At 31.8% G+C, this 19,527-nt stretch overlaps 1 protein-coding gene across 1 annotated transcript; it reads right to left on the bottom strand.

The window, feature by feature from the left end:
• Positions 1-8,265: 8,265 nt before the first annotated feature.
• LOC139497362 (uncharacterized) lies at positions 8,266-13,763 on the bottom strand. The gene is made up of 2 exons (XM_071285573.1): positions 13,698-13,763; positions 8,266-10,180 (listed from the first exon to the last, which is right to left on the bottom strand). Exon 2 carries the CDS (start codon positions 10,177-10,179, stop codon positions 8,491-8,493), a length of 1,689 nt encoding a protein of 562 aa, XP_071141674.1. The 5' UTR covers position 10,180; positions 13,698-13,763; the 3' UTR covers positions 8,266-8,490.
• Between the last annotated feature and the right edge of the window lie 5,764 nt (positions 13,764-19,527).

Genomic DNA, 19,527 nt, shown 5'->3' on the forward strand with positions numbered 1-19,527 from the left:
GTGTTAAAACAAGGCGTTTAGAAACTGATGAATACTTGGCATACCTGTAACTTTAAATATTATATTTTTTATCGAACGAATTTTTGTTTGTCTTTTGAAAGCAATATAAAATTGAGAATGGGAATGTGTCATATACATTCCACAACTGAGATGGAACACATAGAGCATAACTAGGAACCAGTATGTAAACAAAATAAATTTTCTATGAATATTCAAGATGGTTTGAGAACAGCTGTATTTACAAAGTGCAACCTAAAATTGCGTATATTTCTTATGCATGTTGCTGTATTTTATTCTAATTAAAATGTAAATCAAAAAATCGTTCTCAATCATTGACAACGCATGTTTCATTGTCTTGCTTAGATTTTTACCTTGGCATATAACTCGTGTAATAAAGAAATGCATTCTGTGATGATATTTTGAACACTATTATCGATTGCTCTCGGATCTCTACATTATGTCTATTTAATATATCTCTTTGTGTTCCTGGTGAATATTAATCCAGAAATGCACTTCGGACGCATGGAATTTGTAATATGTTGTTTTCGTTCTTTTTCCACAACACGGAAAATCATTCTTTTTACGGACATATTTGTGTGAGTTAGTTGCAATCAACGGTAGTTAATGGTTCTCTGTAACAGGTATAATGCTATGTTTTTAGATGCAGTTACTGCACCATGCATGTCCTTTACTACACACTTAACTCATTAAGTTGGAACCCGACACGACGGACGATTTTCTATGTTTGGGATGTTACAAAGGCCACACACTGTCAAATTATTACCCAAACTCTAAAACAAAGCAAGAACTAATTTGACATGTTTTTGCATTAATAAAAGCAATAAACTCTTTTTTAAAGTACCTGTGGGCATTTCGACAATTACCTGTTTCAGTAACAGTCAAGGCCAAAATATTTCGAATAACAAAAATATGATTCAAAATCTGGATAATTGATAGAGATCTGTAAATGTTTATAATAAACATCGTGCATTTTTAGTTGGCCACGTTTTTTTTAATGATACTGTCAAGTTGACCTAATATTGTCTTCATACATGTGTTATGGTAAAACAGATTTGAACATAAGAAGACGATTCCTTGATATCAATCTGAAAATATAAGGCGTGGAATTTCCTGCTATATAACATAATTATTTATTTTTCCAATTTATTAGTTTATAAGATTTAAATAAGCCAACCAAAGCTAATAGAAAGGATAGCATTGGTACTTATGCAAAGTGACAAAAATACACCACTAAACACTAACAAACGACAGTTCCATGTCCTGTTAATAAATATACCGTAGAGCGGGTTAATTCGCGGGTTGTTTATTTTTGCTTATTTTGTCAGATAAAAAAATTCAGCGCAAATTTATGCATACTTCCGGTATTTTCTAATAGCTAAATCGTCAGTCGGTAGGCCAATAACGATATAGTTTGTTTAAGGTTTATGACCCCTTCTGTAGCCATTTTTGTAAGAATATTTCAAACTTCAATTGTATCAAAACTACAGATATAATGAATAAAAGAGATCAGCCATTCAGTACATATATCAAGGGGAAACTTGATGGAAAGCACAATTATTTACTGTTTCATTGCATTTACCAGAAAAAGAGTACTTTGTGGCAAATAAACCAAGATTTTTATAGAAAATCCACAGCCTTTAATACAGAGATTTTCGTTATAAAATTTGAAACAAAGATTACTCACTTGCTTTTCTATGATTTGCTAGTGTTCATTTTCTACAAAATGTTTTAACCAACCTGTAAATTCAACAATACCTCGTGCTGAGTCACTAAAATCGAGCGCACCCTCAAAGGTGTACTTGATTTGCTCCATATTTTTATTTGTTTTAACCAATAACTACATTAATAAACTTTGTTTTTATAAAATGAATGGTAGCACTGCATGCAATAATCCCATAGCTATCAGTCATCAAATTGCCAAATATAAGAGTACAAGGATAAAGGCTGTGGATTTTCTTTAAATTTCCATATGTTTAGTATTGAATTAACACAAGAGAACATAATCCTTAACAACATGAACAAAAATGGTATCGAACATACATGTATTTTATAAAAAATGAATGTCACGTTATATCTGTATTAATTAGTGTCAAATAGATTATGAGAGTAGGGTACTCTATCAGGTAATCCCCCTTTATAAATAAGTGTCAAATTGCATAAGAGATGTAAATCAGTCTTGAAAACTTTATAACCTAATTAGTAACAACATCAACGTTCCGGTTAAGTTCAATACAGAGGACGTCATTTAGGTAAACAAATCATTAAAGTTGCTTCTCGATTTTTCAATATTTTCTATGCAACAATTTCAGTATCCACCCAAAAAATTATTTGAGATTTTAAGAATCCACCAAAATAAAAACCATCAAAATTTTTCGTATACTTTTTTGCCCCTAATGACGAAATTTCACACCCGCGAAAATAACCCTCTATACCTATATCTAAAACATGGTGCATAAATTGGAAACATCCAAATGAGTTTATTGATGCATTAATGTATAATTGAACACACATGCTCTAGAGACCAATAACATGAACAGCTACATATATAAAATGATGAGAGTTGTGGGCATTCACACGATTGTCAAAAACATAACAATTGATACTTTCTTAATAAAATTTGTAGTTTTAAATTATCAATGGACATTGTAATAATAACAAACAACAAAGAAAAACTGCAGAATGGGAAATACAAAAGTCCTTAAAAAACCGGGGTGTTTTAATGTGCTCCGGAGTAGTGAGCTGATCTTACCAAACATGTGATACTCGTCGGGTTTCTCTTTTGAAATACGTTGATGCGTTATATCAACTGATTAGACATCGCGCAATAGCGGACTGTTTACTGACTTATTCAATATTAATACATTGTTAAATTCATAAACTATGGGTCATGTATATTTTCCAACCCTTTTATAGTAAATCAAATTCTAAATTTTGAAGTTAAAACATTTTTTTCATGACACAGGATAGATAACTGATATAAACATCCTATGCATCAAAAAAGCTCCCAAAACACATATAAAAACTAAAGCATACAAAACATAAACCAGCAAAGCCCGAAACACCAGTATTCTGCCTACTTTGAGTAAGTGTGCGTGTTGCTCATTCCTAAGAGTTCAATGTTCAATGCTTTATAGAATGATGTAAGTCTTTTATTCTGATTGCCTAGGGTGCTGTCTATTTTTCTCCGACTTTATAATTCTGATTGTCCTGTTTGTACCTTAAGGACCGTGCATTATTTATCAGGCAGGTGGGGACGGTGCAAATTCTAATAAGGACAAAAAAGTGTCCTATGACTTGAATGCAGAAAAAAGTGTCTGTCCTATAAAACTACAAACTGCACAGAGTCCAAAGAAACATATTTTGACTGGTCGAGCACTATCTCAACAGCACTCTTTGATCTTATCTTTATTTGATATATTAGTCTGATTGATGACTTCATTATCTTGGTATAATCTGAATATGGGCTCAACGATTTGGTAGATAATGTATAATTGAACACGCATGATCTAGAGACCAATAACATGAACAGCTACATATATGAAACGATGAGAGTTGTGGCCATTCACACGATTGTCAAAAACATAACAATTGATACTTTCTTAATCAAATTTGTAGCTTGAAATTATCAATGGATATTGTATTAATTGTTAAAAGTTTATAAACTACGTGTCGAACAATCATTACTAAAGTATTTTCTATAATAAGTCAAATGAAGACAGCACATGTGTTGGATATCATATTACCTAAATCATCGTCAATCAGTCGTCCTAAGGAATTAACTCGAAGGGAAACCATCTTCACAAGAACTTGACGAAGGAGGAATGCCAACGTAGTGATATGATTACAGCTGTCGCACACACTGACGTAATAATAGCCATTTCATCAGGAAGAGTGCATGATTTAGTATGAGACAACACACAGCATCAATATTTATATGACAGAAATATTTCTACCTTTTTTCTACAGGAAAATATATGAAAGTCTTAAGTTTATATAACCTGTATAACTTTCATATTTTCAAAAGAAAAATGTGTATAGTGCAGACAATCAATTGTCTGTTGGGGGCACAAACGTCGAAAACAAAAACATCTCCCGATTCAGTCTATATGTCTTAGTGATGTAAGTGTAGAGAGAATGTCACATAAACCATATATAATAACTCTTTAGTCTATATGCCTTAGTCATGTAAGTGTAGAGAGAATGTCACATAAACCATATATATAATAACTCTTTAGTCTATATGTCTTAGTCATATAAGTGTAGAGAGAATGTCACATAAACCATATATATAATAACTCTTTAGTCTATATGCCTTAGTCATGTAAGTGTAGAGAGAATGTCACATAAACCATATATATAATAACTCTTTAGTCTATATGTCTTAGTCATATAAGTGTAGAGAGAATGTCACATATTCCACATATATAATAACTCTTTAGTCGAAATCAAACTGACAAACGAGAAAGGACCAACAGACAAACAACAAAGAAAAACTGCAGAATGGGAAATACAAAACTCCTTCAAAAACCGGGGTGTTTTAAAATGAAATACGTTGATGCGTTATATCAAGTGATTAGACATCGCGCAATAGCGGACTGTTTACTGACTGTATCTAACATTAATACATTGTTAAATTAATAAACTATTGGTCATGTATATTTTTCAACCCTAATAGTAAATCAAATTCGAAATTTTGAAGTTAAAACATTTTTTTCATGACAGAGGAAAGATAACTGATATAAACATCCTATGCATCAAAAAAGCTCCCAGAACACCTATAAAAACTAAATCATACAAAGCATAAACCAGTAGAGCCTGAAAAACCATTATTCTCCCTACTTTGAGTAAGTGTGCGTGTTGTTCACTTTGAGTAAGTGTTCGTGTTGTTCACTTTGAGTAAGTGTGTGTGTTGTTCATTCCTAAGTTTTCAATGTTCAATGCTTTATAGAATGATGCAAGTCTTTTATTCTGATTGGCTGAGGTGCTGTCTATTTTTCTCCGACTTTATAATTCTGATTTTCCTGTGTGTACCTTATACCTGTTCTTAACTAAAATTATGGTGTCTTGTTGGTGACAATATCCTAAAGTTGGTTGATGTTGCATTTTTACTCATATATTCTTTTTAACTTTAATAACCACGAATCATGCGTGCCTTTAATGTGATATAAACATATATACAAACGTATCGTGTTTTTCTAAACACGTATTTGTAATTTATCGAAATTAAAACAAAAACGACTATTACTTGAGTATGTACAACTACACAAACAGTTTGAAAAGCGTCAACATTTTAGGAATGAAAGGAACGATACATGCATAGATTAAATCTTGGTTAAAAGAGATTGATTCTAAATGAAGCAGTTTCCCAAATTTGGACAACGTTTTTCAAATATTATTATATATTATCTACTAAGTATTCAAAACAGTGGTAATACGTATTTGGTCAATGATAATCTAATATTTTAAGTTAAAGTGTCGGTTAGTGTATATAAAGGTATATACTATGAAACTTAGAGCGAGGGGCTTGTCATATTTGTTACTCTTTATTTAAATGCAAGAAACGTTAAATCGATCCAAAGATTAAATAGTAGGATGTTTAAACAGGTCGGGACCACTACCTTATATGGAAATGCATAACTTAGCATACTTATGTTATCGCACATGTAATTGTTTATTTACATGTGACGCAATTTATTTTTACCTACGTGTTTTTACCAATCCATTAAATGAGTAACAATGCACGATGGACTACTACGTGTTTACAATCAACCGAGAACATTTTCATTTTGTGTATCCTCATTTATAGTTCGTGATACAAAGTATTCCTTCCATGCTCAGATTAACGAAGAGCTGTTTCTATGCGAAAAAAAAGGGTTTGAATTATCCGATATATAGCAATTAATATGTTTGATGATGGCACGGAGATTTCATGTATTCGTCCACCAGACAGCAACGAAACCACAGCGAAAAACAATTACCCATGCGAAAAACTTACTAGTGTAAAGTAAGCCGTCGATAACAGCCAATGCTAATATTCACGAATACAGCAATGTCCGTATAGATAATTAAAGGCAAATGTGTGATCCGTGAATTGTGTGTTCGTAAAAGTAAGAAATATTTACATACATGGCAGTGTTAACAAAATCTATAAGTATTCGTTTTTGTCACATTTCAGTATATGAGACTTCCAAACTGTTCACTTTGTTTTGAAAGTAGTAAAGCCAGCAACTGTAGTTTCATTTTGTTTTCTTTTTTTAACGAGATCGGACATTTGCCAAACAGAATAAATCATTACAGCTGATTTCCTAATGCTTGCAAAGTAAAACTTTGGTTAGCTTGCTTGCTTTGTGTGTATAGTTGTTTATACAAGCTTTGAAAATAAGATTGACATCTTTAAACAATATATATAGGCATAGTTTAACTTGTATATTTTATATTTGAATTTAATTGGTTGTTATCCTAATATGATTGTACAATATACAAACAAAGCAAGCAAGCTAACCAAAGTTTTGCTCTACATGCATTAGGAAATAAGCTGTAATGATGTTATCCATATGTATGTGCGATGAGGAGGAAAATTTGATGTGTTTTGTGAAACCGTACGGCCTTCAACAATGAGCAAAGCCCATACCGCATAGTCAGCTATATAAGGCCCTGATATGACAATATAAAACAATTCAAACGAGAAAACTAAAAAAAACAAATATGTAACACATACACAAACGACAACCACTGAAATACAGGCTCCTATATGTATACAAACCTATATATTTTATTTATTAGATAGATTTCTTCTCCTTATATATAATATATTGGGCCGGTTTTTTTTTGGTTTTTTTTTTGGTTTTTTTTTTGTTTATTGTTTTTCACAAGTAATTTTGGGGTCATTTATAGCGTACTTTTGGCATTGAACCTATGACTGCTTACTTTAATAGATTACGTCTTTTTTAGAAAGATGTCTTATTTGGCACTCATACCTCATCTTCTTATTTCTATATACAAAGCCACGTTTTAGAATAAAAATAATAGGTAATATGGCACCCACTGTGATCCAGAGGCTTTAAATATCATGGTGATATTTCACATACGTCAACATTATAGCAGCCGAACGATAAAAAACCTCTGAGATATATTTTGTTATAAAATTAGCAACAAACGGACTCTATCGATGGATGAAGCTATACAAAATGTATTAAGCTATATACCGTACACGCTCAGTGGCGGATCCATAGGGGAGAGGGTTCCGGGGGTTGGACCCTTTTTTTTTGAACGATCAATGCATTTGAATGGGGATATGTAGTTTGACCCTCACCACCTTTTGTTCTGGGTCAGGACCCCCCTTTTAAAAATGGCTGGATCCGCCTTGCCGCTTTCATAACACTTATTTTTAGCATACAGAATATTATGATGTTCTTACTTTTAATTCAGGTCCTGATAAAATTTTTACACACATCCAGTACTGAAAGAAGTGTTTCAATGAAAGTTTTCGTGTTTTTCTAGGCAGAAATGATTTTGGAATGACATTATACAGGTTGAAAAGAGCTCAAAAAATTTCATAATGGACAGTGGTCATTTCATCTGAAATTTCACTGTTTCAGGTCGTAAAATTATTGCACAGGTACAATTCATAACAATGAAAAAAAACTGTTCAACAACTTTTACAAAGCGAAAAAGAAAGTCGAATAGTGAAGCCCGTAAACAATACTTTTTTAATCTGAGCATGCAAGTTGAAGATTATGTTATACATTTTACAAAAAGCACATTCGCAGAACAAAAACATATATATTCCACGTGTTTTCCGGTTGTAGTAAAATCGTAGTACCCCACAATGCATTGTAGCTCATTGAGTCCATTGGTCAGTTTTTCAAGGCCGAATTGGCCTTGTGTTTGGGAAGTTACTATGCAAATATAGTCTGCCGTAAAGAAATCTAGAGTTCTCGACCTGTTGAAAATTAATATGAAAACTAATTACAAACTATATAGTTTAATTTGGAACACAACATATTTTTCCAAGTAGTCAGTGGCAATTTTTATTTCAATATCTTGATTACGATACAATGAAATCTTATCCGTGTGGTCATTCATGCGTAGTTACTTAGTACACGGGAAAAGTATGTACTATGAAAATTAGAAGGCACATTCAAGCAATTTGATTGGACGAGATGTTGTAAGTATGTGCTAAAATGGATATATTTAAATTGTGTTTTGATTTTGTTTTTGTTTCATATTTATTACAAATGTATGTAAGCTGCACAACTCTTTATTAAACAAGAATAAATAATTATTAATCAAATTAAAATATGATGTTCTGTGATAAAGACAACGGTTTGGTTATAATTATTTTCCCATGTTATTGCATAAAATCTTATAACATTTTACAATTATCTGAGAATATGTGCGTAAACATGGTAAATGATAAAAACAATAAATTACAACGAAGTTCGCAGTTAAAAGTCGACAGTTCTTTTTTCAAGAAACATCAAATAGAAATGCGATCTTGTGTTCATTTGCAACTAACAACTTGTTACTTGTTGGTTCGAAATGCAATGCGCGCGGAACACGAAGGCCATCACGAATGGACAATATTGTTCTGCAACGCTTTCCATCAGGGGAAATGATGACAACGCTGTGTGTATCCGTACTGACAACATACACGTTCCCATTGTTGTCTACAGATATACCCTGTGGATATCGTAGATTTTGTTTATCCTTAAATTCCCATTTTAAATTTCCATGGATATCATAGCATGTTACCGAATGGTTGTCTTTATTTGTATAATACATATTGTCACCATGCACTGCAACATACGAAAAAGATGGCATACTAAAGCTAACACGTGCCTTTTCTGATGCACCATTCAATTGAACTTCAATTATTCCTTTACCTAACTTACAGCATACCAGGACAGTTTTGTTCAGTGCTATACCATATGGAGTATCACTACTTTGTATAGTTCTCTTGATTGTTTTGCTGTAAGGGTCAATAATGTGAATAACATTTGAACCATAGCCACTTGTAACGGCAATGGAACTTTCTCTTTCAAAATATGCTAAATCAAATGCGGGTGTACCTAGCGGAATTTCAAACTCATGCATACCGTTGCTTTTCAACACAATTAAATTTTGATTATTATAATCACAGAACATCATCTTGCCATTTGGTAAAATTGCGCAACCTCTAACACTTACAGCAGATTGCAAATCAATTTGCATTTTGTTGCTTAGTTTAATATCATATATGCATTTGGAAATTAAACTAGGTATCATCATCTGAGCTTCTTTGTTTTTGTTACTCTCAATAACAACTTTGCACGATTTTGAATTAACACTAACGGACCCAAAACAATCAGCCCTGCAAAAGTTTTGTACGTCTTTGTTAACCTCCAAAGCCAGTGTTTTTATCTTCATGTCCTCGTTCTTAAGGACAGACTGAATGCATTCTGTTTTATCAGAAACCTCCTTTTCCATTTTCTTTAATGCTAAAAATGTTTGAAGTTCTGATGCATTTTGCCTTGTGATATTTTGATAACCTTGTAGGTCAGAAATTCCCTTTTCAATGTCTTCAATCTCACTCAACAACAGCTTTATTCTCTTACTTTCATTTTCTTCATTAGCATATAATTCTTTAATTATTTTGTCCTGTATTTTGTCTAAGTGGTCGTTGATCATTTTCCGGGTTTGGTTTATATCACGTTCAATCTCTACCCTCTGATCCTGTAGACATTTTAAATTTTCTGTGCGATCGTTACGAATTCTTTGTACATTTTTCAACATTTGGACCAATATTTGCTCTACCTCTAACCACGCATTCGATGACTTCACATTTTTTACGATGTCCTCTATTGCTGTCAAATCATTACAATCATTATGTGTCTCAATAACACACCTCCTACAACACTGGCAATCATGTTTCTTACAGAATGTTTGATAGTGTTCTTTGTGTTTTTGACATGTTTGTGTTATCTCTAACACATTTGTTGGTAGCTTCTGATATTCTGTAATTGAAATAGTTTTATGGTTCCTAGATAATTTTGATGCACCATGGTGCTCTCTACACTCGCCACAAAGTCCCTCGTCACATTCTGAACACCAAACTACTGATACTTTGTTGATGTTTCGGAAATTACATACACCACAAATAGTCCAATTACTGGCCATTCTACAAAACAAATGAGTCTTAAATTTTACAAATGGGTGACACTGTAGTTGTTACTTAACAAACAAAATGTGAATATGATATATTTTTTCATTTGGATGATTATGCTCGGCTTTTCATAGTTCACGGATTTCGATTAGATAATGACAGGTCGTTAAAAAAATACGCCACGGGTGTTGGTGCCACCCACTACCACGGACAACTTCATGCCTTTCTTGTTATGTCCAGTAGTTGTTATATGTGCAAACTTGATTTCTGTAGATTATTTATGATGTTGTTGTTTTTTTCATCAAATATGTAACCAACTATTAATATAAACGATATTATCAGTGTATGCTATTTCCTGGCATTCATTTTAGTTAATGCATCACTTGGTTACAATGTCGTTAATTAATGGGACTACCGACCTAGTTATGCAAATTACCCACGTTGATTTTCCGCCGTCTAAGACTATATTTAAATATATGTAGGGTTACCTTACATACGGTAAAAGAAATGTGGAATTGTAAAATTAATAATAACATTTTTTAATAAATTTTTTTTAAAAAGTTGCTTTCACGTAACACCTTTTTTCTTAATTTTTTTAGAAATTTCCCCGATTCGGACATAAACCGGGAAAATTTTGTTATCTACGTTCATAATCGTGGATCACTCAATATATGTTATTGGACATTTCCGTTATTGTCCCAATATTACCGACTTATTTGTTTGGGTTGTTTGGGTTGTTTCCCTTCAGTCGACACTTATTGAAAATGTTGAGCTAGTGTTAAGAGAGAAGGACGTGTTTGCCAAATATTGCCTTTTCTTCCAATATAATTATAATAATAAAAAAATTAAAAGGTTCTTAAATTGATCTATTCCAAAGGCCCAAGTGCTAGGGAACAAATGATTGTTTTATAAGTGAACATCGAAAGTTCCATAACCCACAATTTGGATGTATACGTATTGTCGAAACTGTGTGCTTTAACGACATTTAATCTTAAGGAAATATTAAGCGGCTGCAGCTAAAATGAATTAAGCAAAATAAACTTTTGGTTAAACATTGGTCCAAACTGAATTTCAACACAAATAATGAATAATAGTAATTAAGAAGTCATTACTGTTTTATTTATGGCTCAGGTTATTTGTCGGGTTTTTGGCCCCATTCATTATTTTTTTTCTTTTTTAAGCTCTTCTGTTTAAACATTTTTGAATTAAAAATATTTTTACTTTTGGCATCACTAAAAGGACAAGAGCGATCAAAATGAGCACCTTGAAGAGAAATTAGGACCCCGTATTTTATTGCACAAACCAGGTAGAATACTAGACTAATGAACTGCTAGACCAGTAATCTATTACGATACTTATATGTTTGGGTTTTTTCTTTTGTTCGACATATTTATAACAACCATGTCAATTTCAGCATGCATGTTTAGTGAATGTCGAGTCTGAAGCGTAGGACAACTCACACTTTAAATATCAGCTGTATTTGTACTCTGCTTGAAACAGGTGTATTAGCTCGCTAAAAGCTTGCATACACCTTGTTTCTTAGCCTCGTACTAATACAGCTGATATTTAAAGACTCTAAACAGTTATTGTCTATGTTCCTAATTTTTTGTTATTGTTTGACATGTTTAATAAAATATGGAACTTTCAAATATCTAGCCTTGTTCATCACCGAAGAGGAATTAATAGTCGAAATGCGCATCTGTGCAATTAGTACAGTTAAATGCCAAAAAAGAGTTTATTTTGTATAAATACTCAAGTAGTAGATTATCTATGTCAAATATGTAGTAATGAAACCCAATAAAAAAACGCATTAAAGTTGTAGGATCTAATTATTATTAGATTATCAAGACTGGTGTAGCAACTCTAAATCTGAAATTAAAAATAGTATCCGACAATGTCAAATAAATCTTGTTTGTGTATAAACAATATAAATATATTGATGAATTGTCGTATTGTTTTTTATTCTTTATTAAAAATTCAGTTTGAACAAGTTCTGGAATGATCGATTCTTTAAATAAATAGATCAAAACAATATGTTTTACACTTCAGAGTCTGGATATGGCAACGAATTATAAATTGATGGGCGAAATAATGAAATGAAGAAAATATGACTAAAAGAATAAAAATAACGACTATTAAGCACCCACTTCCTAGAATCTCATTCTAAAGAGGTCACAATGACATTTTTTTAAGTTCCCTTATCTGACTGCCTTTAACATTTATAATTATATTCTGTTTATCTGAGAATGAATTAATTTGACTGTCTCTCTGGTATCTTTCGTCCCTCTTTTACATCTCTCATCGCACATACACGTTCACAGTAATTGAATTGACCATCAAACTACAAACTAAACCAGCAAAGATATTTTTACCAATCTAACAGGTTAAGTTCTTTATAACTCACTACTTTTCTATTATAAAAGTAAAGTTTCACATTCTTTAAAAAGGTGTAAGTTCACGAATGGTCAAAGTTGGTCCCAAGATTTTGAATGTTTTTTTAAATCAGGCCATAATACTACAAACAGGACAAAGAAATTGTTATGATATTACAAAATAACTTAAGTTTTACACATTTTGAATATGACGATGTCTGTTGATTTCCAATAATTCTTAACCATTTTTAGCATATTTTACTTTATCCGCCATCAAAAATCCAGAACGTTATTGTGTCTAGGGATTCAATCTCATCATTATTAGCAAATCTTTGTAACAGAGCATTCGTATCCCAGGTTGGGGCAAAGGGATTCCATAGGCTTTTAGGTCTGTAAATGCACACAATCATCGTATTTTGATTTGTAGCCAAAAATGTACGCGTATCGAGGGATTTCTTTTTACAAGGAAGTAAATCATTTGAAATAGATCCATTGATAAATAACCAAATCTGGTCATTAGGAAATTTTGCAATAAAGCTGAAGTTCAAGGTTATGCATGTTTTGCAAGGTAGACATTGTGTGTGTCTTAATTGAACTTAGTCTGAATAAACTATTAACATTCCAACTTAACAATAAACGAAAGCAGTGAGTTCTTTAGAGTTCGGTGTTTTTTGTTGTTTTACTTTTTGGTATGCTGTTGATATGATCGATCTCTCTAATCTAGTACATAAAGGTCAATTCGATCATTATAAGACCGGATAGGTCTACCTTACAAAATATTATTAATTTAAAATTGGCTGCACTTTCATATCAATTAGTTTCTCATAGTAGTTTCTAATGTTTAAGTGGTTGCATATCAACATTTATAAACGGAATTTTTTTAATAAAATTGTCGATAAGGGTGATCTATTGATTTTTTCTGAAATGAAAATTATAATTATAGATAATTTAGAAATATTTTATCAAATAGTTATAATACAGATAAGCTATGGCAACGCTATATCTATTAAAACATAAAAGGTTCGTGTGTGTGTTATGTAGACGTCATTCCATTAATCCGTATAAAACTTACATGCACTGGTATGCTTAAGTAAATATGATAAAGACAGTCACATTTAACAGAAGAATGATCAAAATGGATTAAATATTGATTATCATACCTTAAGAATCATGAAAAAGTCGTCAAAATGGTTTCAAAAGGAAACCGTCGCCACAAAAAGGAAGGTAAATATGGTCCCATGATAACCCCTTCCTGTACACAATTAAGTTATTATGGCGCGGGTATTTCAAACAACAGTTTATTCTGATAACAAAATCAAGTTATATGACAATTTCATGGATCAGGGGACAAAATACGACATTTATATATATGAGTGCATGTAAATAAAGTTATATAAATGAATGACTTCATACAGGAACTTCTGAGGAAGAAATATAAGAAGTTAGCAATATCCTTTAACTCTACTTTTCGCTATATAGATGATGTTCTTTCACTAAATAATTAAAAATTTGGTGACTATGTCGAACGCATCTATCCCATTGAATTAGAGATAAAGGATACAACAGATATGTTAAGTCGGCCTCATATCTTAACTTACATCTAGAAATGACAATTAGGGTCGATTGAAAACAAAACTATACGACAAAAGAGATGATTTCAGCTTTCCAATTGTGAACTTTCCATTTCTAAGTAGCAACATTCTAGAAGCACCTGCATACGGTGTATATATCTCCCAATTGATACGATATTCCCGTGCTTGCATTTCCTATCATGATTTTCTTGATAGATGGTTGTTGCTCACAAGGAAGCTATTAAAACAAGAGTTCCAACTGGTGAAGTTGAAATCATCTCTTCATAAATGTTACGGACGCCATCACGAGTTCGCTGACCGTTGTGGAATAACCGTTTCACAAGTGATATCGGATATGTTCCTTACGTCGTAACTACAATCCCCTTCCATTTCATAAATTTTGCCTACCGAATTAGACTATTTACCGGATTTGTTATCTCATAAGCAACACGACGGGTGTCACATGTGGAGCAGGATCTGCTTACCCTTCCGGAGCATCTGAGATCACCCCTAGTTGTTGGTGGAGTTCGTGTTGTTTATTCTTTAGTTTTCTATGTTGTGTCATGTGTGCTGTTGTTTGTTTGTCTTTTTTTCATTTTTAGCAATGGCGTTGTCAGTTTGTTTTAGATTTATGAGTTTGACTGTCCCTTTGGTATCTTTCGTCCCTCTTCTACAAGATCTGGCAATTTTATAAAATAAGATGGACATAATATGTATGACACCAATGTAGAATAATACTTTGACATTAAAACAACTGATCTTATCTTTATTAATTTTACTTGCAAATGTTATTCAATAAACAACTATAAAACAATAATATTATAGCATTGGACACGTATCTCTGTATTTTCATCTTCGGCAATGCCAGTATATTTGGTTCTCGTATTATAATTATAACGTACATGTTAATAAAGTGTCGTTAAGTGTAGATTTTCAAAGCGGATTTGCAAACAACGTAATCCACATACCTTTACTTTGCAATTTCGACAACTTCTAATATCCTTGATTAATTTTGTGTCCGCCCCATAATGGATACTCTTAACATTAGATAACGTATTTGATAACACTATATATAGTATCTCAATTTAACAGATATCAGAATAGATTAAATTTTTCTGATATGAAATGAGTGCGTCTGACCTATTGATTTATTTTTGTTTACATTTAAATCTTTCCCTTTATTTATCCATGATGATAGGTGTTAAATGAACGTATTCAACTGTCCCTGTCATCAAGATACGCTGTTTATTTATATTTAAACTATATCTAACAGCTGAATATTCGTGTTATTCTCTCTGGTTTTCTGGGGACAAAAAACGGATAAAAACAACATAAAACATTGCAGTTCTTTACGAGAGAAGACGCAAACTAGATAAGTTTAAGGCTTGTTTTGACCATATTTACAAATTGTCAATTCTTTTCAAATGGTTGCAAACGTTTAAGTAATACAGTACAGCTTGATAAAATAAGAGACGAGTAAAACGTTTATTTAGTCAGGTTTGTAATAACTTTAGTTGTCTTATTTCAATGTTATCAGTTTTAGCTTTTAAGGGATTCCTCACAAAATCCAAACATAATTAAGATCCTAGGAAACTGTGATCACTCCCAAAAAGAATTAAGAGGATTGTGTTACATAGTCTTTATAGTTTTATGTATACTGCACTGTTCTGTAACTTTTCGTGTACTGCCATGACATTGCCAATTTACCGCAGTTAAGAGTTGTAAATATCATCTTTATATGTTCAACTTCCTTTAACTGTATGAAAATTAGAACACTACTTTAATTTTTATGCCATTAACCTTTTTTTTCATTTTACTGAAACATATACCATTATGATATTAAGAATTGAAACAAAGATGTTAATCATATCTTAAGAAATATATATAACAAAAGGTATCTTAAGAAAGATACAGAGGGTCACTCATAAAAACATGTTTTTTATTTTCATTTGTTGACTGAAACGTATGCCATTATGATCTTGATATTAGTAAGGGTTTTGCACAAGTTTGGCTTACTAGTGTTTCTGATGTCTCTTGCAGTTATAAAAAAAAACCTAAAGAGGGGCTTTAAATGCATTTTAATGTGTTTTTTTTTTATTTTTGCTTCTCCATACTTTTTTTAAAAGATATTTGTCTGTCAATACCCAGTAATGACAGACACATATCTTAATAAAATATTACAATGAAATTCGGGCAATCGATAGTTCGAATATAGTTTTGACTTACCGTTGACGTTGAGAGGTGTAGCATGATATCCTTACACACTTGTGGTTTGATGCTTCCAAAAAGATTTACAACTTTATTTTAACATTTAGATAGATGTTTAAATCCAGCAAAAACCATAAATGAAAAACATTAAGCGCAGAAAAATTAAACAAATTTTCGCGCGTATTTCATAGGACGAAGTTGTAATACGAAAAAAAAAGAATGAAAAAAATGTGTTGTTAGATATCTGAAAACTATCATATGCATTATAATTTAGTTTTTTATAGTATATTTACATGTAATATTATATAGATCTAACGATTTGCTGTCATGTACATTCCCATCTTAACCATAATTTTAGAATGATTCTTAAATCAAATAGACAGTGTGTTCTTATAAACATTTAATGATTTCATGTATTAAACAAACAGTTCAGTCTATATACTGCACGCATAACGATAGCAAACATAGCTTTCAAATTTATTGAAACAGCGAAAATAAAAATATATGCAATTGGTAATTGAAATTAGAAATATGCCACTTAATTTAATTCGCTGTGTCTTTTACTGAAATATATTAGTTAACCGTTTAAAAAGAGGGGCGAAAGATACAAGAGGGACAGTCAAACTCATACATCGAAAATTAACTGCCAACGTCATGGCTAAAAACTAAAAAAACAAACAGACAAATAATACTACAAAGGACACAACCTAGAAAAGGTAACGAATAGGCAACACGAACCCCGCCATAAAAATTGGGGTATTATCAGGTGCTCTGGAAGGCTAAACAGATCCTGCTCCACATGTGGCACTCGTCGTGTTGTACATGTTATTCTAAACCCGGTAAATAGCTAGTCTAATCTGTTTAACTGACACATACACAAAAGTAATATCTTTCTATAATGATTTCTACCTGCGCGTAAAACGACAATGATGTAAGTATCGACGGTTGTCTATAGATGCAGCATATGGATATTTAAGATTTGTTCTATCTCTAAACACATTTGTATATTATTGAAGAACGTTTAATGTTATCAGATAAGATGTTTTGTTAACCAATCATGATGTCCAACATTTGAGTAATGAAATATAATGAATTATTACACAATAAATCAAAGTTAATAATTGGACGGATTAAAGTACATTTAAACAAAAAACATGTATACACATTTTGCAATGTAAACAATATAATTGACAAAACTTAACTGTGCTCGACTTCGACTCGACATGAACTGACTTAACATTTGACTCAATTCATTCTCTACTTGTTCATTACTCACAGACGAAAGAGATTTTCTTCCTGCATTCACTTTAAATACCAAACTGAACCATCTTTTTGAATGTGCTTAAATGCTATAATGTGTGTAGTTTTAAAGACATGTTGTTGTATTTTATTTTAATTAACATGTAAATCAGAAAATCGTTCTCCTCAATCGTTGACAACGCATGTTAAATTGTCTTGCTTAGATTTTTGTTTTTGCATATATTTCGTTTAATAGATTCTCTTGTAATTTGTGTAATGGATCGTTCATCAATGCACTCGTGAAAGGTTTATTATTTCAATATATTATGCCACAATTCGACCATCATTTGTTTTACCACAAGAAATGCATTATTGGTATGTGATTTTATATTTTTAACAGTATTATCGATTTCCCTCGGATCTGTACATTATATCTTTATAACACATCGTCTTGAATTCCTGATGAAGATTAATCCAGAAAAGCGCTTTTGATGCATGGAATTTATAACATTTTGTTTTCATTTTATCCACAACAAGAACAATCATACTTCTTACAGACTCGTTAGTGTGATTATTAGGAAATTCAACGGTAGTTTCTGGTGCTCTGTAACAGGTATAATGCTAAGTTATATAGATGCAATTACTGCACAATGTTATCTACACCCTTCACAAAGTCCCTAATCACAGACGAAACACCGCACAACAGACGATTTTTGTATTTTTGTGAAGCTACAATTGCCACACACTGAATAATTATTAGCATTGATTAAAACCAAAACCAAAAACTTAATTTGACATAATTATGCCTTAATATATTGTATGGTCTCCTTTTTGCGATACAAGCGGGCTTTTTGAACGTTTTTGTTTTCAGTGAATATCAAAGCCAGAATTTTCAAAAACCAAACAGTTGATATAAAAGTTGATGCGCTGCTACAATTAAAAGAGACCAAATGTTTGTCAAAACCCGGATAATTCATGGAGAACTGTAAAATGTTTACAAGGAACATCAAGGGTTTTTTATCAAGTTTTTTTTAATGATACTGTCAAGTTGACATAGTAATGTCTTCAAAAATATGTTTTAGATTAAAAAAAAAGGAATATAGGAAGACGATTCCTTATTATCAAATTAAAAGTGTAGGGCGTTGAATTTCCTGCTATAAAAGACAAGTCTTATTTTTTTCTAAATTTTTAGTTTCTATTATCAAAATTATCAAACAAAGGCTTATAGAAAGGATAGCATTGCTTACTCAATGTGACAATTACCCACCACTTAACACCAACATACGTATGTCTGGCTAATAAATATATATCTCAAGCATTGTGCAATAATTGCAAACATCCGAATGAATTTCGTTATGCATGCATGTATAATTTAATCAAGCATGCTGGAGACCAATAATATGGAAAGCTACACTTATGAAACTTTGGGTGTTGTGGGCATTCATATAAATATATAAATATTTACAAAGGGCAATAAGTTTATTGATGAAACACAATTATTGTCAATAACGAATGCCAATTAATAATTTCCAAAATCAAATGTGTAGTTTTAGATTATCAATGAATGGTGTATTAGTTGTTTAAAGTTTATAAACTGCGCGTCAAACAATCATTACAAAAGTATTTTCTATAATAAGTAAAACGAAGACAGCCGCATGTCTCATTAAAATGAATTAAATGAAATTGTTCGATATAATAATTATATAACCTAAATCTTCATTAATTAGTCGTCAAAGGAATTAACTCTAAGAGAAACCGTCGTCACGAGAACTCGATGAAGAAGGAATAATAGTCATTACATCAGGAAGAGTGCATGTGAGTTTAGGGAGTGTGAGACAACATAGAACATAAATATGTATATGACAGACAGATTCCTTTTCTTTTTGTCTCCAGCTGTATTTAGTTCTCTTATATTTGATACGTTTTCCTCAGTTTAAGTTTGTAACCCGGATTTGTTTTTTCTCTATTGATT

The sequence above is a fragment of the Mytilus edulis genome, chromosome 12 (assembly GCF_963676685.1).
Source record: "Mytilus edulis chromosome 12, xbMytEdul2.2, whole genome shotgun sequence".
Lineage (NCBI taxonomy): Eukaryota > Metazoa > Mollusca > Bivalvia > Mytilida > Mytilidae > Mytilus > Mytilus edulis.

Excerpts from the sequence above, each read along its gene's own strand:
- LOC139497362 (XM_071285573.1), bottom strand. The coding sequence starts at position 10,179 with ATGGCCAGTAATTGGACTATTTGTGGTGTATGTAATTTCCGAAACATC.